This window comes from Aotus nancymaae, unplaced genomic scaffold, assembly GCF_030222135.1.
Source record: "Aotus nancymaae isolate 86718 unplaced genomic scaffold, 86718_ANA_hifiasm-v0.15.2.pri h1tg000004l, whole genome shotgun sequence".
In the NCBI taxonomy this organism is placed as follows: Eukaryota; Metazoa; Chordata; class Mammalia; order Primates; family Aotidae; genus Aotus; species Aotus nancymaae.
The window spans coordinates 33,444,637-33,469,438 of NW_026988415.1; the positions used below are offsets into that span (position 1 = coordinate 33,444,637).

Sequence of the window (24,802 nt, forward strand, 5' to 3'; positions counted from 1 at the left end):
GGCTCAAGCCATCCTCCCACCTTAGCCTCCAAGTAGCTGGGATTGCAGGCATGCACCACCATGTCCAGCTAATTTCTGTATCTTTTTGTAGAGATGGGGTTTTACCATGTTGCCCAGGCTGGTCTTGAACTCCTGGGCTCAAGCGATTCTTCCATCTCAGTCTTCCAAAGTGCTGGGATTGCAGGCGTGAGCCACCACACCCAGCAAGTGGCTTTTTTTTTTCTTTTTTTTTTTCACATTTTATTGTATATTTATTTGATAGCTACATATCTTCCTTGGTGAAGTGTCTGTTCAAATAACTTTTTTTATTAGCCATTTATTTTTCATTTTGACAGTTCTTGCAAATTCTTTACTAGATATGTTACTGCTGAATATTCTTTATCAATTTGTGGCTTTTTTTCATTTGCTCAATGCTGTTGTTCAAAGAGCAAAAGCTTTTAATTTTGATGAAGTTCAATTTACCCATTCTTTTTATGGCTTGTGGTTTTTGATGTCATAGGTATGAGCTCTTGGCCTAACCCAATATCATAAAGATTTTCTTCTGTTTTCTTCCAGAATTTTAGTAGTTTTGCATTTTAAATTTAGCTTTATATTCCATTTTGAGTTTATTTTTGTATAAGGAAATATGAATTCAGATTCTTTTTCTGAATGTGGATTTCCAACAACATTTGTTGAAAAGACTATTCTTTCTTCCTTGAAATGCCTTTTAGTAAAAAAATTAATTGATTATATTTGTTGATTTCTGGATCCTCTATTTATATCCATTTATATATGTACTTTTCCTTCCAACAATACCATTCTTCTTGATTACTGTAGCTTGACAGTAAGTCCTAAATTCCAGTATCATGCGTTCTCCAATTTTGCTGTTTTACAAAACTGTTTCAGCTATTGTAGTTCTTTTGCCTTCTTGCATAAATTTTAGAAACAGCTTTTTGATTAAAAAAAAATCTGCTGAGGTTTTTGGTTGAAATTGTGTTGAATATACAGATCCTTTGGGGGCAAACTGACATCTTATAATATTGATTCTTCTAATCCATAATCAGAATAGATCTCTCCATTTACATGGGTCTTTAATTTATTTCATCAGTGTTTTGAAGATCGCAGCATACAGGTCCTGCACATAATTTGGTACATTTACACTTATGATTTTATGATTTTTATGATACTATAAATGGTACTCTTTTAAATTTTGACTTCCAATTTCCATCACTACTATATAGAAACACAATTTATTTGTGCATATGGGCTTTACATCCTAAGAGCTTGCTAAACTTACTTAATAGTTACACTAGTTATCTGTGAATGCATAACAAATTATTCCCCAAATTAGTAGCTTATGAAAACATTAATAATTTCACAGTTTCTGTGAATCAAGCATCAGGTCATATCATATACTCTTCTTCAGCATGTTTCATGGCTAAAATCAAGGTGTCAGCCAGGTTGACAGTTTTCAGCCAAGGTGTCACCTTAAGGCTCAACTGGAGAAAAGTCCACTTCTATGCTCACTCATGTGGCTCATATAATTTGCTGGCTTTTGGGTTGAAGGCCTTGGATCCACATTGGATGTTGGAGGCTTCTCTCAATTCCTTGCCTTGTGGGTCTCTCTATAGGACAGTTTACAACATGGCAGCTTGCTTCATCAGAGCAAGCAAGTGAATGGGCAAGAGAGATTGCCAGCAAGAGAGAAAGTGCAAGCAAGAAATAAGTCACAGTCTTTTATTAATGTAATCTCAGAAGTAGCATCCAATCACTTCTGCTCTATTCTCACACCAACAGAGAGGGGATCATTGTGGCAAGGATCATTCAGGGCCATTTTAGAAGCAGGCTACTGTTATTTCTAGGAGCTTCTTTGTAGATCCCTTAGGATTTTCTATGTAGACATTATGCTATCTTCAAACAAAACAGTTCTATTCCTTTCTTTCCAACCTGCAGTATGATGTTGAGTAAGAGTAGTGAAAGTAGACATTCTGATCTTATTGTTGAACTTCAGGTGAAATCGTTCAATCTTTCACCATAAAGTACAGTGTCTGCTTAAGGATAATTGTGGATCCCCTTTATCAAGTTGAGGAACTTCCCTTCTATTCTGAGTTTTCTGATAGTTTTAATCTTCTTCTTTTTTTTTTTTTTTTTGAGACAGGGTCTCATTCTGTCACCCAGGGTGAAGTACAGTGACACGATCACGGCTCACTGCAGCTTCAGCCTTCTTAGGCTCAGGTGATCCTCCCATCTCAGCCTCTGTATCAGATGGGGTTACAGGCAAGCACCACCAGGCCTGGCTAATTTTTGTATTTCTTTTTTTTTTTTTTTTTTGGTAGAGCTGGGGTTTCCCAATGTTGGTCAGGTTGGTTTCAAACTCCTGACCTCAAGTGATCCGCCTGCCATAGCCTCCTAAAGTGCTAGGATTACAGGCATGAGTCACCACGCCCAGCCACTTGTAGTGATTTTAGATCAATCTTAGCCTTCCTAATAGCTTTCCCCTAGTTTATTTCATGCTGTTTTTCCTGGAGTACTCTTCTTCTACATAACAGCATGGGGTAAGAGCCTAATAGATAGTTCAATGTGATTTCCTTTTTGTTTTTCTACTTACAGGTAATTTGAAATTTGAATGTTGTCTACACTTAATGGTGGTATTGTGTAGTTTTTAGTTTTTCTTATTGTTTTTTGTTTATTTGGGCAGGAAAATAGATATGTTAAGAGACTTGGATTTATGCTAATACCATTATTTGGCCACTCACATTTTTTTTAAGGGGAGAACCTGGCAAAACAGACACGACAGAACAAAGTATACTTTCTAAATCACAGTTTCACTTCATTCCAGTAATCTTTTCTTAATTTTGGAGCAATAGAGTGTTAAAATGCCCACTGAACCAATAAAATACTGGTGCTTTGAGGGAAATACATCACTGAAACTCGATGAAGAATAAGAAAGGCATATTTTCTGAGAACACTTTATAAAATGCCTATTAAGATAATCTACTATTGCTGTAGGTTTAGAACAGGCTAATTAATTTTAATATTTCATGAGAGATTATTTTCTAGATGTATTTATTTTCTTTTAGGATTCAACAAGTAGATACACTTTCAACATTATTTCTTCTAGTCTAATTTCATGATACACTCCAGACAACTGGAAGTCTATTTTACTTCTTTGTGAGATAAGCATATTAGCAATTAAATTCAAACTGGGCTCTCCAATGTCCTAGTAAAGATAATTTGTAGAATCGCATAAACAATTTTGATTGTTCATCATAAATATTAGCTAGAAACAAAACCTTAGGTTAAAATGAACAGAATGAGGGGATGGAAGAAAATCAAAAGAAAAATTAAAAAACCTCTTTAAAATCAATATATTGAAACTTTCGATGCCTGAATATTTATAGTGATAATGTGAACTTGCACTTATATACTTAGTAATTAATTTGCTATCTCTTGTCTCTTTGTAATAACACAAATCATAGACTCCATCAACAAGAAGAATATCTATTATTGAGTGCCTACTTTGTGCCAAGCACTTAGTTTGCAAGCTTTAAAAAGGATTTTTTAAAATATATTTATTAAAGAGGATGAGCCTGTTTTTCTTTCTTTGTATCAGAGATGGTAGTAGGTATGTGTACTTCCCAGAACACAGGGGTTGAAAGATGTTTCTGTTACTGTTCCATTCAGTACATTGTAAGGCAACTAACTGTTCATTCATTGTTTAAAAAGACACTAAGCAAGAGAGCAACTATGTATGATTTTAATATATTATAAAGTGTGTGTTTTGCTTTTTGAAGGCTGCTACTGATTTATTTAATAAATATGATACATACATCCAATTCCTTCTGTCACACAATTTGCTTTTTTCTTTTTCCAGACGTTACAAGTGAAATAATTAATTTTATGAGTGTTTACTATAACACCTGGCACAAACTTATAACATAATATGAGATTGAAAAGTGAATAAAATTGTACTTACCATAAAGTATTGCAAGGAGAGACAGGGGCATGACAAGTAGTCCCACTAGCATATCAGCAATGGCTAGGGACATTAAGAAGTAATTGGTGGCATTGTGCAGTTTCTTTTCCATGCTTACTGCCATGATAACGAGGATGTTGCCACCTATTGTCATGATTATTATTATGACGATAGCAAGTGCTGGCCAGTTTTGTACCCCGTCTGGGAATTTGAAGCGTCCACCATCGGAGGTATTGAAAATGTCAGTTACTAGAGCAGCTACTGGGCTTACAGAAATATCGCATTGCCAAACCAATAGGCCAATTAGGTGCACACTGAAAATTAAGAAAAAAACCAATCAGGTACATATTATATTGCTTATATACAATATGTTTCTCATGCAAAACAACTGCTTCTTCAAAGATCATTGTCATCATCATCATCATCATCATCATTTCTACTCTCTTAATTAAATCTCACTATTTCCTCTTTCTCTCCAAAAAACACTAACTTTTATTGAGTAATTATCATGAGTTAGGCACTTAGTTTGCTGAAATGTATATGTATAATCTCATTTGATCTTATTAAATGACCTCACAATGTCAGTTCTAATTTATATCTAACATGTAGATGAGAAGACTGAGTGAGATTCAGAAAGGATAAGTAAATTTTTCAAGCCAAAACAGCCAGTAAGTGGTGGGGCCAGGATCCATACTCAGGTCTCACTGATTTCAAAGTCTATGTTTTAAATTTTTACTGAGATCTGAAACCATAGTATTGCTTGATTTGCTGTAATAGCCTACTCTTTATATTTTTAAAATACTAATTCCTTTAGATATGTTTTGAGACAGCTGGTAACAGGATGAAGGGAGATTTTCTTAAAGGATCCATTGCCCTAACAAGGAAATTGGAAGTTGCCATCTTTTGATCCAAAGCTAAGAAGGAATTAAGTTGCCATCAGACCAACTTCAGGCAAGTGTCTGAAAGAGGTACAGTGGATTTTGACAAAAGTACCCATTCATTTCTTTTTAAAACATTTTCTACCTTCTCACATTTGCAAAGTGGCATTATGCAGGTTCAATTGTTTCTTAACATTTGTCTTATATGTTCTGGGCCATGTTCTAGGCTAGAAAATAATTTGTGGTGATGATTAATGCCTATGGATTTGTGACTTTTCATGCACTGGAATTAAATCTCTTAAGTCATTTAAAATGTACATTTCTCATGATGGTCCTTAGGTATATTCTACCAGTAAGAATTTCAGGCCAGGTGGCAGGCTATTGCAAGAGATAGATGGGGTTGTCATTTGCACATTCTAAATTATTACCCGCCCCCGGCGACATGAGATTTATTCAAGTTACGTACATAAGTGTTCTCTCAAAGTGTAAGCTCCTAAAATGTCTGATAAAGCTACACAGTTTTTTCTTAAATAAAATAGACAAGACAGTCTAGCATGTTCAACATTTCCTGCTTAAAACCAAGAAATGTTATCTGTGAATGACTAATTTATGTTTATTCCATGTGTCGTAATAGTTATTTAATGAATATTAAACAGCAACACGAGGTTGCCTTTCCTATATGTAGTGGTTATTCAACTTTGATATTATTTATAGAGGATAACATTGCCTCTGGTTGCACAATATATACTATATTGTTTTCTATGCAAGATAGTCAAAGGAAGATTCTTTCCGAAATTAGGGAGATGGAACACATGATATAGCATTCAGAGTCTATGTGTTCTCCATGTTAAGTATTTTTATGTCATTATCCCAATCACTTGTTCTTTGAACTGAAGATAGTATCTCCAGGCGGAGAAAATATATACATGATTTAATTGACTCATTGCTTACTACCATTATTAGAGAAATCGTAATTCTTATCAAATAATGAGAAGTAATCAGTAAATTCTTCCAAATGCATTATTTTCCCAGAACAAAGAAAATAGGCAAAAATAATACAGGATTCCAAAATCTATACCATAATTAGTCTGTGATTAATATGAGTAAAAATTATTGAAATAAAGGACCAAATAAATAGAAGCAAATTAGTTGTTCTCAGCTTTGATTACTCTGTCACTGTATTTATTGCATGTGACACGTGGCTAATGTCCTGGCTATATGACCTCAATAATTTTTGACTAGTCACTTAACCTGTCAGAACATCAACTTCTTCATCTATACAAGGATGATCTCTATCAAATGATTGTTGTGAAAATTAAATGATACATGTCAAACTTAAAAATAATACCTGTGTCATAATAGGCCCTCAGTAAATGCTGGAGCTTACCTTCTGTCTGCCTTCATAGTTAAACAAAAGTATTTTATGGTTGCTATATCCCAACTCAAGTATTTCAAAGTTTGCCAGGATAATTTAAGCCCCGATTTTATTTTGAATTTATATCTATGTGTGAAGAACTGGACTCAGAAAAGTAATCTTAAATCCAGTACATTTTCCAGGGTCTTTTCTGGCCTAGTTGATGAAACACTTGTCCTCCTGGCATTTTAAAAAACAATGTTCTGTTTTAAATTAGCTGATGATCATGACAAGTAGTCCCACAAAAATTGATCTCAAATACTAAACTGCTTATTCAGTTGTTGATTGCAGAATGACAAATATATTTATCCTTAAACCTATAGAATAAGGTCCTAGAGGAATATGTAGTCTGCTTCAAATTTTCTAAGTAAACTGTGAAAACATCGAAATTCCTTCATATGTCTCTAAAAATGGTAGAGGAGTACAGGACAAAATTGTGCATAACAAAAACATACACAAAAATTGTGTCGAATTATGAATTTGAGTATCTTTGAGTTTGGACTGTTTCAAGTAGTTATCTAGCCTATCTTTACTGGTCAGAAATATTTTTTCAAAATTAAAAAATCCATGAGACAAATGCTGAATTATTGAAGGAAGTAGTCTTGTCACATCTAAACATGTCTGTTGTGAATTACAAAATAAGGTAATGGTGTTAGGATAAATCTTGAAAGACTATATGCTTCACTTTCCTGGTTTCAATTAAATTCAGTTTAATACATTTTTATTGAGCACTACCTATGGACAAGATTTCATAATTTTTATTAAAGTTTAACACTTCATTCTACAGTTTTGTAATGAAGAATTGGCTGTATTATAATTAAAACTAATTTTTAATACATGCTCAGTGAAATTATAAAGTCCTTTTACAAAAGAGGAGTACTTTAGGTCTTGCTCTGAAAGCTTATGCTAATTGTTTTTAAGCTCATAGGAATCTCAATGGAAACACATGAAAGTCATAATTTCCCTCTGAAATGCATATAATTTACTCATTGCTACTAAAGTTTTAATGAAAATATAATTTTACATTCTTAGTAGATAAACAAAATAACTTAACTTAAAAAGATGAATACATTTAAAATCTACTGAGTTTTTGTATGACTTAGGACAATGGGCATTGTTAGAAGACAGGAATGGTTTCTTGTTTCTCTCAACAGAATTTTTTTAAAAAAGTATATGAATTCTTTAATTAATTTCATAGCAGAATAATCTGGTGCCCTTTATGGCAGCCCTATACTTTGGTATATGGGCCAATGGCTATATACTAAATTGGCACAGGCTCATGGGGTAGGAATACTTGTCCTTTCATTTTCCCATACTCAACATTTTTTTCTCTTCTTTATCACTGTCCTTCACTTTTCTTTCCCAGTTGTTTGTTCTAGCTCTCTTGGAATCTTGCGTACTTGTGACTATCGTCACAACAATCACACCCAAGATGGGCCACGGTGATGCACATGGCAGTGGATCCAATGTTGCTGTAATTTATATGCACCACACTGTAAACTTTTTTCTGAGTGAGCTTCTTTACAAGAATCATAAAGAAGACTACCTAGGAGCAAGGAGATTTGGGGTTTCTCAACTATACCTATCAGAGTATACATAGCTTTGGATCTTTTTTCCTATGCCCTGTTCCTCAAAAAGTAGGTTTGGAAGAAATCACTCCAACATTTTACTATGTGAAAAGAAGGTATGCCTGAATTAGATCAAATGTAGAACTGCCTATTACTTGAATCTCATTCTTTACCTACTCGCTTTATGTTGCATACTATTGACTGCAACTACTGGGTCATTGCATCAAGACTTCTGAGGATGACATTTTTTTTTTCCCACCCTGCTACATTGCCAAGTCCCTACTCCTTAATTTCTGACCTTTCTTTTGCTACCTTAACTATCCTTCACAAAACCAGAGGCATTTCATTCTCCTAACTGTTCAGTTCATGCAAGAAGGAAAAGGAAAGAAACTTTTTCCTTTCTAAGCTTTACCCATGGAAAAAGTAACCATGAACATTGGGATTATTTGAATTGAGGGCATTATCATTATATTACTTGTTTAAATACATGAGATATGGTGCTTATTAGAGTCCAAATTATTGCTTTTTTCCCATTAATTATTTTTGAGTAGGAAACACCCATAATATTAGTCTTTTGGAATGCAAGTTATTTATGCAGATTGATGCAAATATAGCTGGTTATAAAGAAACATTTTTTAAATGTTGAACAACCAACCAAGCAAAGTTATCTTTTTACTAAAATAATAATTGGTAATATCCTTACAGGAACGAATGCACCGCGTTCCTCAGGTTCACCATGATTGCTTCAGTCTTAAGCAACCAAAGTTTAAAATTGAGAAGAGGAAATTAACAGATTAGATTCATCCTTTCTGTAGAGAGAAAAAGAAGAAAGAGAAAATCAGTTAAAAGTCCAAATAACTCACATAGAAACCAACTAAATAAACTTAAATACACTTAATTGGTGATAAGAAACAGTTATTACTTAATTCAACAAACAGGCAAGCATGTTATACTGTGTAAGTCATAAAATACGGCAAATAGGGCAGATTTTTCAATTATTGATTGTCACAGTTTTTAAAAATTTACTCTATATGTTTTATTTATACATGGTTTCTACCAAATTTCCCCCTCTTGGAGTACACATGGCTTCAAATCAGTATTTTAAGAAAGAAATTAAGAATATATTCTTCTTAGTTTCCAAACCATTGAGAGAAAATACGTGATCTAATAATTAAATAGCAGGTCTAGAATAAAAAGGTTTCATCTTATAGCAACAGGGTAAACCAAAGCAAGTTTTAAGCATTCTATAAACTGAACACATCTTAAACATTTCTAGTTTTGATTGCTTCAAAGTGAAGAAAACTGCAATAACATAGTTCTCTTTATACTTTTGCATTAACCACCAACATTCTTCATAAGGCAGCAACAGGTTTACACCAAATAAATGAATTGATTAAATTTACTGTATTAAATATAGCAACCACTCTAGTACTGATCAGTTAGTAGCCAACAGATAATGTTACAGAGAGGGGTCATGGTATAATACTGAAAATTGCAAACTAAAAGTTAGTTGCATTAGATGATTGAAACAAAAGTCTTTAGTTTCTTTTGTGGATTAAGAAGTAACAAGACATCTTCTAAAGTACTAGGCAGAAAACATGAAATCCAAACAACTTATCAAAGAATTTCAGAGTGAATATCTCTTATTTCTGTAGGCTGTTTTTCAGAGTTATTTGCTGCATCAAACCCAACCAAATATTTACATAGTGGGTTATTCATCAATTAGCAGTCACTATAATTGATATGTTAAAGTGTTGGCCAAAAGTAGACTGGATGCAAATTTACTAAGAACCTCTTTCCTGCATTTTCTATTAGGGTTTGATTACACTCTCTACCCTCACCAAACATCTAACTGTATTCTTTTCTGAAATTATAAAGCTATTTAAGAGTCAGGATCATGACACTGTTAAATTCACATGCACTCGGGTGTCAATGAAAAGAATTTAGGGGTATGTGTGTGAATGTGAGAGAGAGAGGGTGAGAAAGAGAATTGAATAGATTGAGAACATAGAATAACACTGAAAGATTATCTGTTTTGTCTAGTTTGTAAATATGTGTATACCTATATAACAAACCTGTATGATCTGCACATATACCCCAGAACTTAAAGTGTAATTGAAAAAAAAAAAAAGAAATACACTCATGAAAATCTACCTTAATAAGCTTTCTTTAGTGCTACTAGCATCTTCTAGAAATTTGGAAGTAAAATTTAACCAGAAGAAATCACATCTCCCTATGTTTCCCATCTCATTTAATAGCACTATCCTTGTCACTGAAGATACATATTTAATGTTTTCTGCCTTATTCATTCTTTAGCTCTCATTTGTCAGTTCTATCAGTGCTACCAACACAAAAGTCAATCTCAAAATCATCCCCTACAGTAATACATAAAATGTGGCCTTCCGATATCTAGGAACTCAAAATATTCTGTGTGTGTGAGAGAGAGTGATATCAGCCTGACCATTGATCAGGCCAATTCTGAACCTTAAAATTTTGCCAGACAACATACACATCTCTTTCTCTGGGAGGTCTGAAAATAAGTGACAGAAAAAATGATGAGGGAAACCAAAAGTTCCCATCCTGCTTCTTAGCTCTCAATAAATCAAAATGCTTCCCTTTTCCTTGTGCTAAAAGTATTAAAATGGTTTTCAATATTTATTTTTTGTGTATCCAAATATTAGTACAATTTTTAAAGGTTCAAAGATAGAGTAAAATATGTGGTGTTCCAATACAGTATAAGAAAACAAGCTTGATATAATAATCATCTTATGAATCACTTTATTAGCCACATTTTTATCTATGGATGAATTCCATTCCTGTTACTCAAAATATTATATTCCTTTAAAAATTAGCCAGTTTTGTTATGCTTTTTACATGTATATTTCCTGAGAAATATAAACAGAAAGATTAAACATCAAATATGTATTTTTCTGTTTCAATTTTATTGAGAAGAATGAGTAATAATCACAAAAAATATTACACATATAGATTTCCAATTTATTAACTAAAATTACTTGTAGGCAAAATCATGTCTCCCCATGCTGTTAAACTTTGCATGAACACTGACTAGACATGATAGAAAATACGCCTGAACTGGTGGTAAAAGTTTAGGAACATGGTGTGATAGGAATAAATTATATGAATCATGTAAAGTAAATTATGTTACATTACATGTTTCCTCAAATGGCCAGGTCACTGTGATGATGATGTTTTTCAATAAGAAATGTTCTGTGAGTAATTCTACTAAAACAGGAAGTGATGCAAAACTTCTTAAATCTTGGATAAGATCAATCAACAAAAGAAACTGAAAAACATAACAAAACAATTATAATGAAACTTTTTGATCTGCATATATAGAACTTTTTTGTCTATGTAATGCAACTTTCAAAGTCACTTGAACACAAAAAGAATACTTGTAAATTCAAGTTTTCAAATTTGGGAAGGCTTGTGCTTTGGGAAATGTTTTAAAAATCTCTTGTGAGATAATTGATGAAATAATTGACTAATTTTTAATGAGAGTTTATAATATTCTCCTAGAAACTAGGTTTAATAATTTAATGTGTTATAATTTATAATTATATTATTAATATAATCATCACTATAGTATAAAATAAATGTAATTATAAATTATTGATAATTTATAACCAACCTTATAATATATAGTATTTGTGTGTTTATATGTCAATGTTTGTATGCATGCATATTTATTATTTTGTGTGCAGAAAAAGATTGATTAACCTAAAACCAATTAGCTATCTCAAGTATGAAGAGAAAATCACAGATTAAATCATAGAAATAAGATCAGTATCAGTAAATACACACTCAGATCAATCTCTCATTCCTTTCTACAGCATAAATCACAGAACTTTTCGTGTTCTCTCTAAAGCACTGTAAGATCTTCAGGCATCAATAACAGTAACTACAGTTGCTAAGGCAAATGGGAAACATTAGTTTTCATATAATTCTCAATAGTACAATTTTACACAAGATATAGCAGAATAACCTTAATTAATGTGAAAGTTTAAGTGTGATTCCATACCATAAGTATTATATTTAATTCATGCCTATGAAATGTATGTTCATATGCCTGTATGCCATGTATCACACAGCATATGTCATTCAAAATACTGTGAACACTCCAAAACAACTGAACCAAAATCAAGTCTCCACTGGACATTTGGAAATAAATTGCAAACTATCAGAATCAGTATCACTCACAGAAATACTTAGAAGTTATCATCAATAATCATCTTGGAGTAAAAGTAATTAAAAATAGGTTGAAAACTGTGGGACATAGCAAGACACCATCTCTGCAAAAAACTCAGCCCCATGTGCTGGTGCAGGCCTGTAGTCCCAACTACTGTGGGGTGGGCTTGGGGACTGAGGTGTGGGGATGGCTTGAGGCCAGGAGGTGGAGGCTGCAGTGAGCCGTGATCACACAACTGCACTCCAGTCTGGGTGACAGAGTGAGACTCTGTCTCAAAAAAAATTAACAAAACCAAAGAAACCAAAACACTTTCCATGTAACATTCACAATCCTTAGCCAAGTGCTGGGTACAAAGTAATTGGCTGATTGATGGGAAGGTAAGAGATTTAAGATGTGAAGTCAAAAGATACTATCTAAGAATAAAGGGAGAGCTGTGGTTATGCGCAAATTGTGCTTGGAGAGGATGGAAGCTTACAACTTTATTGAAAACGCTTGCCTTGCATCCTCTAAAGCTAATAATTTATAATTCATTTTTACCATTATTTTTTTCTATGCTTTCGCATTAAAGAGAGATTGGTCATGTTTCAATTGCGTTTTCTATGCTCATATTATTTTTTATTCTTTCTTTCCTAGACCTGGTCAAACATGATATTGATAAGAAAAAAAAAAAAAAAGCCAGCATTTCTACTCATGTTTTAACAAAAACTAGAGAGTCTAGATTAACCCATGAAAAGACATAGTTTACACTAGATTTCTGGAAGTTCCATTAGCACATTGTAGTGATGCAGCATATATCCTGTCAAACTGAAAGACTAAATTTCACATTAATTTTTTTTATAATGTAGAATAGGCCAGGTATGATGGCTCATGCCTATAATCCCAGCACTTTGGGAGGTCGGGGTGGGTGGATTGCTCGAGCTCAGGAGTTCAAGACAAGCCTGGGCAAAATGACAAAACCCCCTTGTCTACAAAAAATTCAAAAAAATTGCCAGATATGGTGGTGCATGCCTCTGGTCCCAGCTAATCAAGAGGCTGAGGTGGGAGGATCACTTGAAGCCAGGTAGTCGAGGCTGCAGTGAATCCTGATCACATCACTTCACTCCAGCTTGGGCAACAGACACTGTCTCAAAAAAAATTGTAGAATATAGTCAACTAGATCATTTCTGTCTTTTTATAACAAAGCATTTAAAAATTGAAAAAATAATAATACATATAGAAGCTTGATATTTATCAGTTTTCAGTGTTCAGAAATTATGACTCATAATCCAAAAATTATGCCTCTAGTTATTAAACCCGCTGAGCTTTTAGCAGATGGCTAGATCAAAATGAATTAGCCATAAATATTCAGATTAGTCCTGGGAAGACTATATTAATGTGGCACAGATTTACAACAATTTGGGGGGAAATTATTTATTTCAAAAATTATCCTTAGGAATAATGAATGTTGTAGGAAATTTTCCTTTCAACATCAAATGTACTCTAGTGATTGTCCAGTAAATCATACATTTGTCATACTAAAAACTTACCTTTGCTAACTATAGTCAAATCAGATAGTTTTTATTATTTTGATCCAAAGGTTTTCAGTTATTATCATCAACAAATTTAAAGACTACTCATTACTTTTATTCCCTCCCCTCCAAGATAGTGTTAAATGGTTATTTAAATAGATTTACCTATTCTTCCTATACTTGGAATTCAAATGGAAAAACGTATATATTTTCCCCTCATTTGTATTTACTAAATACCTCTGCTTGTGTTTGACATGTTCCATGAGAGTAATTATTGTTAAATTATGTGCGAATTAACACAACAGTTAACTCAAACTCTACAGTATATAAAATTATGTTTTTCACAGCTAGACCTATTCCATTTACATAAAATAATACTTAAAAAACATACACTTCCCAATTGATAGAGTTAAAGTAGCTATTGCAAATCGCTCTGTGATAGTAGTAACAGACATGGAGAGAATTTGCCTTAGTGGGCAGAATGCCCAGCAATTTGAAACTGCTTTCTCCATAGGTGGTAGCAGAACTATCCAGGCATTATCTCAGCATAAGTATGCACATACCACAATAGACTGAAGGCTGTCAGAGAGCAGAGCTAATGGAGCAAACCATATGCTAAATCTCTGTGTTGAAGACCAACTCCAATTGATCTGCAGGACCAAAAGCTGTTTAACAGTAGTTTTATATATTCAGATATTTATTGTTTGCTTATTATGTGCCAGGCAGTATGCCAGACGCTGGGCATGTAGTAGTAACTGAGGTAGACAAAGCCCCTGCTCCAACGGAGCTTACATTCTAGCTGAAGATACACAAAATGAACATTTAAACAAAGAGGTAGGATAATTTCAAATAGTGATAATTGCTATGAATAAAATTAAATTGCATCATGAGATAAAGAGTGACTGAGGGAAATACATTAGGTGGATCCATGTACATAGCCATAGCTTGAGGTTAGATATTTTTAAAATATTGTAATATACAAATAATATTTGCCGGCGTTTGCCAGCTACTCTCCATCACAATATAAAATAGTCATTTTGTACTGGTGAGTTAAGCACATCACAAGTGTTACTGATGGAAGCAGATCAAAATTTTCTGTTAATTTGATTTTAATTTTGCAAGCTAGAAAAAAAATCCTCTTTATCTTATGTCAAGATACTTAAAAATCAATTTAGTTGCATACTAAAACGCATTCCCACCAGCATTTACAATGGTGTCTCTTCACCCACAAGCAATTCCCACTTCCCATTTCATTAGATTAAGAGATCACAAACTTTTCACTATATAACAGGGCCTTCTGGTTGTGGAGGGTTCCAGCTGAGTTATGAAAAGCGAAAAGTTCAGTCAGTTGCCCAGATGTATTTATTGCCAAATTACACAAGGTACTTGGATACATCTGGACAGCTGAATGAACTCTTAACTCTTCGTCTCTCCAACAGCTCTTTGTTCTTGGCTTCAAGACATCCTATATAAAGGGAAAAGAAACAAACAAAAAGCTACTTCAAAGTTGAAGGGTCAGTTTCTGGTTTTGCTGTCCCATCTGGAAAAAAGAAGCAACTTCTGCTATTATTTTATAGCTTATTGATATAAAATGTATATAACTCATAAAATTCAGAAATAGCTAGAAATACAAGGGTAATAGTGTTAAATTCAAATATGTCATGAATACAGAAACCTGAGACAACAAAAATTAATTTTCATAATTAATAATTTATATAATGTATAATTAATTTTAGTATTCAACACCCCAGCCATTAAACATGTGTAGTTAGCACAAAGGACATTAGGCTGTGCAGTAGGAGACATGAGTTCTAGTCCTGACTCTTATCACTTACTTGATGTGTGTCACTCAACCTTTTTGAGTTTTACTGTTTTCATCCATGACATGAAGTTGCGATAGAGGACCTCTATCTGTTTTTGCTCTGAAATGCTGTGATTTGGATTTTCTTCATAAATGACTGACATTATTCTATACTGTCTTACAAATAAGATACTTCTAAATAGCTAAGTTTGGTTACAATTAAATCCTACTTGTTATTGCTAATTAAATATAAAACAAAACATTCACCCGAAAAGCCTCTTGTTTGAAAGGAACGAGAAAATGACTTTCAACTTGAGTATTCTCATAATGCCGTCTACACAGCCCACAAATTAATATTTAGGTATTCTGTACCATGCCTTTATCTACTTTCTTAAATGAATCCTTGAATACATTTCTCATTCCTAAAAAGACCACACAGACTCTTAAAAATCTTAAACAAAATTATTTATTGGTGATTTTCTTATTTTAAAAAATCTTGTGCCTAGAATACTTTACAGAAAAGTGAAGTATAAGAAGTAATGGCCAGTTTTGCAGCTATCTAAATCTTGTCTTCTGCTTTAGTGATTTAATTCGCAGCTAGAATCTGTTTATTGCTTTGTGTACTCTTCTATCATTTTGTTTATTTATAGAAAAAAACAGTATTTCAATGTGAGAACTTTCAAAATAGGATTTCCTGTCCCAGTTCTATGAGCTTTATATCAGATGGTGTCAATATTTAGCGAAACAGATATGCCTATCTTATAACTCCCCTCAGTGTAATCAAGGCTAAAATATCAGACCACAAATAACATGTAATTTATTTTCACTTTTTAAATTTTCTGATTAGATTTGTGGAGAATACTTCAATTTATCCTCTCAGAGTACCTTCTGTACAACTCAATTTGCAAAATAAAACCTGTCAGAAAGTTCAAACTAACAAATCTTCAAATCCTTTTTCTCATGACTGTGTGTGTGTGTGTGCATGTGTGTGTGTGTGTACATGTGTTTTGAGAGTGAGGAATGAAAACAAAGGTGCTACAACTACACACATTTTATTATAACCACCCTCCAAAGCACCATGCTTTCATAAATTATTTCACAATAATTCAAAGCCCTTTGAATGATTGAATATTTTCCTTCATGCTTTTCAAAACTTACCTAATATTAAAAATCTATGACCTACTGATCACTGAAAATTTGGATAAAATAACCCATTTGTCAAATAACAGATGCTTCATACAACATGTGTTTCTACATCTCACTGAAAGATTCTATATATAGACAGTCACGATTGTTCCACCCACTTGAATGCCATGGAGACCGTTTCTATCACTCAGACTTGTTCTATAATATAGACCAACTGTAGGCAATTTTGCTAAAATGTCAACATGTTGTTCTACAGTTTTATCCAATGTTAAAGTACATTTTAAAAAGAAAAAAAATGAGATATTTCTGAGACTATTAAGAAAACTTGAATATGGACTGGAGTAGTAGATTATAATAAGGAATTATGCTTAAAATTTTGGGGGGTGGTAATTGCATCATGGTTTTGCAGTAATGTAGCCACAATTTTAGAAATAGATAGTGAAGCAATGTGAAATGATTTTAAATAATTCAACAAAGAGAATGGGAAAGAGAAAGGGATAGATTGGCTGCAAAATTTTAATAATCATTGAATCTGGGTGACAGTGTTATGGAGGACCACTGTACTGCCTCTATGACTGTTTATGTTTGAAAGTTTTTCAAAATAAATTATAACTATAAATAAGATGTGCTTTAAAGTTTTCTCAAAGATGGAAGACTTCATTTTTAATACTCAACCCCACTTTTATTTTTAGCATTTTATATGTCACCAGTCCAGTTGCTAAAAACAAAAAGAAACAAAAACATTATTTTAATTATCTCCTAAAATAATGAGAATGATGTATTTTCCGTAGTAAAAAATTAGTCTTTCTTGATCACATAAAATGATACATGTATCTTTCATCTTTGATGACTTTCTCTCCAGTGAATATAACGATAATATATTTTGAAAAAAATGGTCTTTGGATAAACCACATTTCCAATAACAATTTATTGAAGTATTTGGATCAGTACCATCCCTTCCACTTAACTGCAGCTGACAACGACATGAGTTCTCTCATCTAAACTCTCCCTGGGGAGGTGCAATGATGAAAATTCACTAAATAGAGGCCATATCTCTAATTTGGCAAAGGTCTTAAATATCTTTCAGGACAACAATATGATTATTCAGAGAAAGGCAACTGACTGTAAATAAGGTGTTCTGACAGCTGCACATCTAATATGCATATTATGGTATTTAAATGTGTTATGAGTTTCTCTGTAAATTCAAAATTGGTTTCATCCTGCATGACTGGGCATAATTTTTCAATATCAGGGACTAAATAAGTTGAAAAGTTGCATTGATTAAAATATTTATTTCTCATTGGAAATCTCTGTTTACTGAGGAAATTTATGAAATAAAATGTATTTGGTGCAAATCAGTACTGAGGTATGGTGTGACACCTTTGCCTTACCAGTGATTTTACAGACCTTTTATATTATGCAGAGAAATATGTTAAAAATAGTATTTTATTATTTTCTTTCATTCCAGGGATTCTATATTTCATGAGACCACAGAAATGACATCTAAATAATAATGCTTTACTTTTCAAAACTGCATATGATGCTAACTAAATTATGCATGTGCTTAGCAAGAATAGATTGTATGCATCACCATGAATATTTGTCCTTCTTTAAGTAGTAAACCATAGGCAGTGTTGCTTCTTCTATTGCTACATTTTAAAAACTGTCATAAAGAGCCATTATTTCTTTTGTAAATAACAATTGATATGCTCCTTATATTAATATGAAGAATTGATATAAATCTTCTTTTATAAATAACGATTTCTAGGTTAAAGTTGTAAGACCCTACTTTTTTAAATGCAGGTATTGTGTTTATGAAACAAAATTCACAAACAGTTAATGGCCACCTACTTTGTTCCAGGGACTGTGATAAGTTAGTTTCACTCATGTTAACAGAAATCCATTTTACAGAAAAAGAAATTGTGAAGTTCAAAGAGGGTAAGCTTTTTTCCTAATAAACGGCAGGGTTAAGATTCTGAAAGCATGTTTTAGTGACTTAAAAAAAAACACACATTTAGGAAGGCAGTATCAGCAAAGAGTTTATCAAGGCATTATTCATTTATTCAATGCATTTATTTAATATCGTGTGCTTGGCAATGGCGATGTTCTAGACAATTGGGATATACCAGTGAATAAAGCAAAGACCTCTGTCCATGTGGAGGTTATGTTCTTGTTCTCTCCATTACTTATCAAGTTTTTCTTAAGAATTTATGGTAAAATAAATTGGTATAATTTCTAAATGTTTCCAAGATTTTATTCATCTGTTCTATAAGTAAAAGAATGAAAGTTATGCAAGCTACTTTTTGCAAATTATCTCAATCTTTAAGGAAACTGCCTAACATATTTGTGATTATATATTCACTACTGTTCTCTGTTCGTATGTAATTTTTTCTATCATTTGCCGGTATTGGGGCACTGAAACAAAATCAGTTGTTATTGTATCGTGAAAGATTCCTCAAGTTTTAAAGTCTTATTTTAAATGACTAAAATATTTTGGTCCAAATTAAACCATCTGTATAGAGAAGCAACTAAGGTAATGAAAGCAGGTAGAAGAATTGGCAATGTGGTGCCTCCATAGACAATCTAGCCAATCATATTATATTGCCTATACTTTAAGCAGGCTTGAACAGTTCTACAGGTTCCTTAAAACACTTGCTACTCAGAGAAAGCCAGAAATTATTCTAAATGGTCTTTACAGGTAACTTGCCAAATATTTGGAAGTTAGCTTCATGAATCAAGTATCCAGCTCATGCCAATATTTGTGTAAACGTAGTCATTAGCCTCACACACACCTTTTGGCTTGATACCTTGCATTCTGGCAGTAGAGAAGCTATTAGTAGAGGACTTTATAAAGTTTATGTCACTGCATCTGTCATTGTGATATACCCTGGGAAGTGTTACTGTCTAAGCCACCATCTGTTGCCCTAAGATGATATAAAAAAGAATAAGAAGTCTCAATTGAGTCATTCCTGTGGAAATGGCACAACTTGAACAACTATAAAAAATGAATACATAATAATTGTTTCCATTTGTTAATTTATTATTATATGCCAGGTGATGTGAGAAATACTCTCTATATATTTTTCTCATTTAATCTTCACTATGAAAACAATGCGATACCAGATTAAAAGATAAATTGTTGAATTACTGCATACAGCTAATAAGTCATAGAGCAGGATTCAATTTTAGATGTGTTGCACCCCAATATCTATATTTTTTCACTCCAGATCACTATCTTTTATAGTGGTCCTTTTATTTTTATAGAAATGATAAAATTTTCCACATTAAACATTGTACCTGTCAATCTCTATGTCTAATAAGCATACTCTCATGAGCAGTATTGAAAGGGGGTACTTAAAGACTATCCAACTTTCTGTTCTTTTTGTAGTTTTGTTGTTTACAGACAGGGATCTCACTATGTTGCCTTGGTTGGTATCAAACTCCTGGGCTCAAGCCATTCTCCCATCTCAGCTTCCTGAGGAGCTGAGACCACAGGAGGCACATGCCATAGTGCAAAGTTCTGACCTTCTGTTTTAACAGTTAAGGAATCTGACCCAGAAGAGATAAATGACTTGTTCAATGTCCTTGTGTTAATTTTTGTCAGTGCCAAGATTATAAGCCAGTCTCCTGTTCCTTTTCCAGTCCTTTGATTCTGAGCTTTACTGATAGCAAAAAATCCCGAAGAGTCACGGATGATCAGTGTCTCAGTAGTTTATGCATAACTGTTAATACAATTGTCTCATTGCCTCTCTTTAAGTGAAAGAAAATGAAGGAAATGTCGTAGACTACAAAATTAAATGCAGTAGGAAGCTACTTTGGAATGCATTTATGAACACTTGGCTCTGCAAATGTTCAAAGAAGGAACTCAGGCAGAAAGCCAGGCATGAAGAAAGTTGCAAATGAAGGAGAAGAGGAATAAGAAAATGAAGGAAGGAAGAAGAGAACAGAAAGAAGAAAGGCAAAGAAATTGTTGTCCTAAAGTCTGTATTAATTACTAGATGTCTGGAAGCCCCTCATGGTTATGTTAAATCTGCTTTTCCAGGGACAAATTCTGGCAAGAATATGCTGGCAAGACTACTCTCAAACATAAGTTGTTTATGCAAAAACTTTGTTAAATCTCACAGTTGCTTTCTTGATCATTTAATTTACTCACAACAATAGCAGTGGAACAAAGTGATTTTTAGATACAATTAACACTTCCATGACTACAGCAAAAATTTTAAAATGGCAATTTTGTTCTGTAGAAAAACATACCAGTTCATTTACTCAAACAAGTAGTACAGAGATAATCCCATCAACCAATATTCCTAGATTATTATTTTACTATAGTTTGTGAATTTCACATAATTTACAAAATTCTGGACAGAATAACACTCGACTAGGGAGGTTTAAAATAGCGATCTTGATATCTGACAAATTAAATTTGAAGAAAAATAACAGTGAAAAAGAAAGATGTTTATTAGTGATAAAGCCACAATTAACAACAAAGAAATAGTAGTTAAGAATATTTCTGCATCCAATGACACAGAAAAAACTTTTATAAAGGAAAATCTAAAAAAGGGGGAAGAATACATTTATGGGTGCCTTCTAATAATGGGAGACACTTTTTAGCTCTGGCTCAGTAGGATCAACCTAAGTGATTCACAAGATGGTACTGCCTTTGATATTGCTAACACTGTTTAATTGTACTAGTTGTTTTGAAAGCAATGACTTTTTTGAAGCAATAATGTATCTGACTATCATTTAAGATTTGCCAAAGAATGCCTTTTCTCTCTAGACCATATAGTTAAGTAACCAGAGAAAGTCTTTGGTCCATTACATATGAAGCTGAAAAATACTAAAACTTTAAAAAAAAAAAAAATTTAGAGTCTCCCTCTGTCACCCAAGCTGGAGTTCAGTGTCACGATCATAGCTCACTGTAACCTTGAATTCCTGGGCTCAAACAATTCTCCCACCTCAGCCTCCCTAGTAGCTAGGACTATAGGCATGAATCACCATGCCTGGTTGATTATTTTTTAATTATGTTTTTTAGCTATAGAGTCTTGCTATGTTGCCTACGCTGGTCTTGAACTCCTGGCCTGAAGCAAGCCTGCTATCTTAGCCTCCCAAATTAGTGCTGAGATTTACAGGCATGGCCTACCACACCGGGCCAATACTAAAACTTTTGAGTCAGGAAACTAATGTTATGTCTCTAAACCTTCAGGTTAAAATGCATACGATAATAGAATAAGTTGACTTTAATTGTCATTAATGGAAGACATAAGTATGCTGCATTTGAAGAAGCATAGAACCTTGGGGTCCAAAGATGGAAAATTGAGTCCAACTTTCACTTCTTAGCTGTATTTATTTGAGTAACTCATTTAATCTTTCTGGGCCTTTGTTTAATCTGATGTGTGGCCAAAAAGTTGATAATATGTGAAATTGTTCTTAAAAATCTAAATGAGTAGCAAAAGCTAAAATAAAGGTCTATGTTGATTTCATGAGTAAATGAATTTTCTAAAATTAGCCAATAGAATTATCTGATATTTGGGATTATGTTCAGAGTGACATGATTAGTTACGAAAACAGTTAACATTGATTACTTTCCTACTATGCAACTCTGATAAAATATATTTTTAACAAAACAACTCTCAGCAAAAATTTATTTTAACTGGATGTTTTATTTTGGCTTTATTAAAGAGTAGGAGAAAAACCAAGTAAAAAATGGGTTATAATACATTTTTTGAAATAGTTTTACCTTGAATAAAAGGCACAGTTGACATCAGAAGGACTGAATTGACTGTATGTGCACTGAACTAGAATTGAAATGGTAGAGTTTCCATGATATTCAAATGAGAAGGACTGACAACCACGCTGAGAATTTACAAGAACAGGGAAAGAAAAAAAGTCACTTACTTAAGTCATGAATTGCAATGTGGAATAAATGGCCTGTAAAAGGAGAAATTATTTCTTATAGTGAAGAAATCACTCTTTGGTCGCAGATTCAGCATAAATACACTCTCTAGTCACCTTCATCTTTAAAAGAGGCTGAATTGTAGCACCATCCTCAGCTAAAATCTGCAGCTTTTGGCAAATCAGTCAAGAAAATAGTAAAAAGGGCTTTAAAGTGATGTTTACATCTTTAGGTTTTATAGTGTCATTAAAATAATGAACTTGTAATACATCTTTATAAACATAGTTTTTAAAAATTGTTTTTATTTTATTTTATTTATTTATTTTTGAGACAGGCTGAAGTGCAATGGCGCCATCAAAGCTCTCTGCAGCCTTGATCTCCTGCGCTCAAGCCATCCTCCCACCTCTGTCTCTCAAGTAGCTGGGACTGCAGGCACGTGCCACCATGCCCAGCCTGATTTAATCTAAATACCTGCAATGATATTTTGAATAGAAATTCCTTTGAGAAGTTCCTATTATTCTACCATTTTCCAAGCAGACAAATAGTACACACTTAAAATAGTTATTGAATACTTTTTGCTTCAAGTTGTAAGAATAATTTGTTTTTAGAATTTTTTTCTGAGTTGATGTTAGGACGGCTGACTGGTAGTCATTGACAGATTATAATTGCTCTCTCTGTGCAATAGTAATTGAAATTTTTGGTTTTGTTTCATTATTTTGAATAAACTACAGGAAAAAAATCTGGACAAACCGTACAATCTTCCATTTTTTAGAAAGTAATTGTTTAAAATATTACCACATGGTATTTTAATTTTATAAAATTACATGTCAGTTATATATAATTGTTGGTTACTACTTTTCTCTTGACTGGATTTCAAAAAGCAATAGATTTCAACTCAAGATGGTGCTATGACCCATCCCATTATAAAAAGAGAATGAAGCTGACTACAGATTGTATTTATGCAAATCTATTTTTAGACATCATAATTTTTTGCTCTTAAATCTTGAAATGAGTGTAAAAGTATCAAATACCTGCATCATTTTTACTTTTAAGTTCAGAAAAATCAGGAGAAGTAGATGTGGGGAAAATGAGCATGTACAACTCATTTAAAGCCATTATATTGATTCAGATCCCATCCTTGAGGCTTCTGTTTCAGCAGGCTATTTGTTATTCAATAAAATAATGAAAATAAAATGAAGAGCCAGTGAATTAGGGAAGGTGCATTATCTCCATCAAACTTTAGAACATGATATAATGCTTTTTTATTGACAAAGGCAAGTGGAATTATGTGCCTTCACATCTATTCATAATGATTTAGAGTAGCATGTCAGCCCTACTTACAGTTAGGGATCATTCATTCATATTCTACTTTAAGGAATAACTCAATGCTTCATTACACTAGTCATGTCATTATAAAAGAAAAAGAACATGAATGAGTGCAAAATCACCTGCCAATACAACCTGCTAGAAGAAAATGAAGAGATCTATTATGCTCATATTTTCCTTTAAATCTGCACACTCATGCCTTCCTTACCAAAAAAAAAGTATAACTGAATCAAAAGAAATTCAATAGGCTAATATCTGTGGAAGCAACTTTTGATGTTAATGAGGAAACTGGCAGTCATATAAAATCATATGATCATAGGAAATACAGACACAAGAAAGAACACATTGCCTAGTTGCTTGATATTTCTTCTCTTCTTCCATAAAAATTATAGCTATGTAAAGATTTTTCAAAATCAATATTGTCATTGTAAAGTTGTAGAGGGTGACTTTCAAAGTATAATGATGTATAGTTGCTTTCCATAGAACTGGCAGTAACGTGAATGACAGAGATGACACATCAGCCGTGGCACTCTGAGAAAAAGCTCACGTGAACCTAAATGTTAGCAAGGTTTCTAACAAAAAACACTTAATGAGGAATAAAGAAAATAATTCATATTGATAGTCATTACTAATTTATTGAATAAATCTTAACTGAAGGCCATCCATGTGTCAGGCATTGTGCTAGGTGCTAGTGACATGGTATTAGGCAAAATTGACATGATCCTTTTTGTATGAGGAATAAAGACCTTATAGAAATAATTACCAATTCTATATTGTTGGAGTTTATGATCAGTGCTAAAGAAGGGAAGAGGCAGGAAGCTACGGAGAGTTAAATTTTGATTGGTTGGTCAAATAGGGTTTCTTCACAAAGTTGACAATTAACTGGGACCTGAAAGATTCATGCTGTGCCAATTTTGCATTAGGCTACAGGGTTATTGGAAAAAAGAACTGTGTTTTAGTCTCAAGTCTAGTATAGTTCCAAAGCTATAGCTGTGCAATGATTATATTAAAAAGTCATAGCTTAAAGCAAAAAAAAACTATAAGAATATTTCTGAAAGAAAACTGGAGGACATTAAACAAACTATACCACATTGATATGTGTTTTA

General features: G+C 33.1%; 1 protein-coding gene across 2 annotated transcripts in view; it reads right to left on the reverse strand.

The window, feature by feature from the left end:
• HTR2C (5-hydroxytryptamine receptor 2C) overlaps positions 1-24,802 on the reverse strand; it is a 281,512-nt gene that overhangs the window by 166,824 nt on the left and 89,886 nt on the right. Inside the window, exons 2-3 of one of the 2 annotated variants that reach the window (XM_012451777.2) lie at positions 8,519-8,624; positions 3,956-4,269 (exon numbers count right to left, since the gene is read on the reverse strand). In XM_012451777.2, coding sequence (XP_012307200.1) covers positions 3,956-4,269; positions 8,519-8,553 — 349 coding nt within the window. In that variant the 5' untranslated portion in view covers positions 8,554-8,624. The remainder of the gene's footprint in view (positions 1-3,955; positions 4,270-8,518; positions 8,625-24,802) is intronic. The other variant, XM_012451778.2, reaches the window with a different exon arrangement.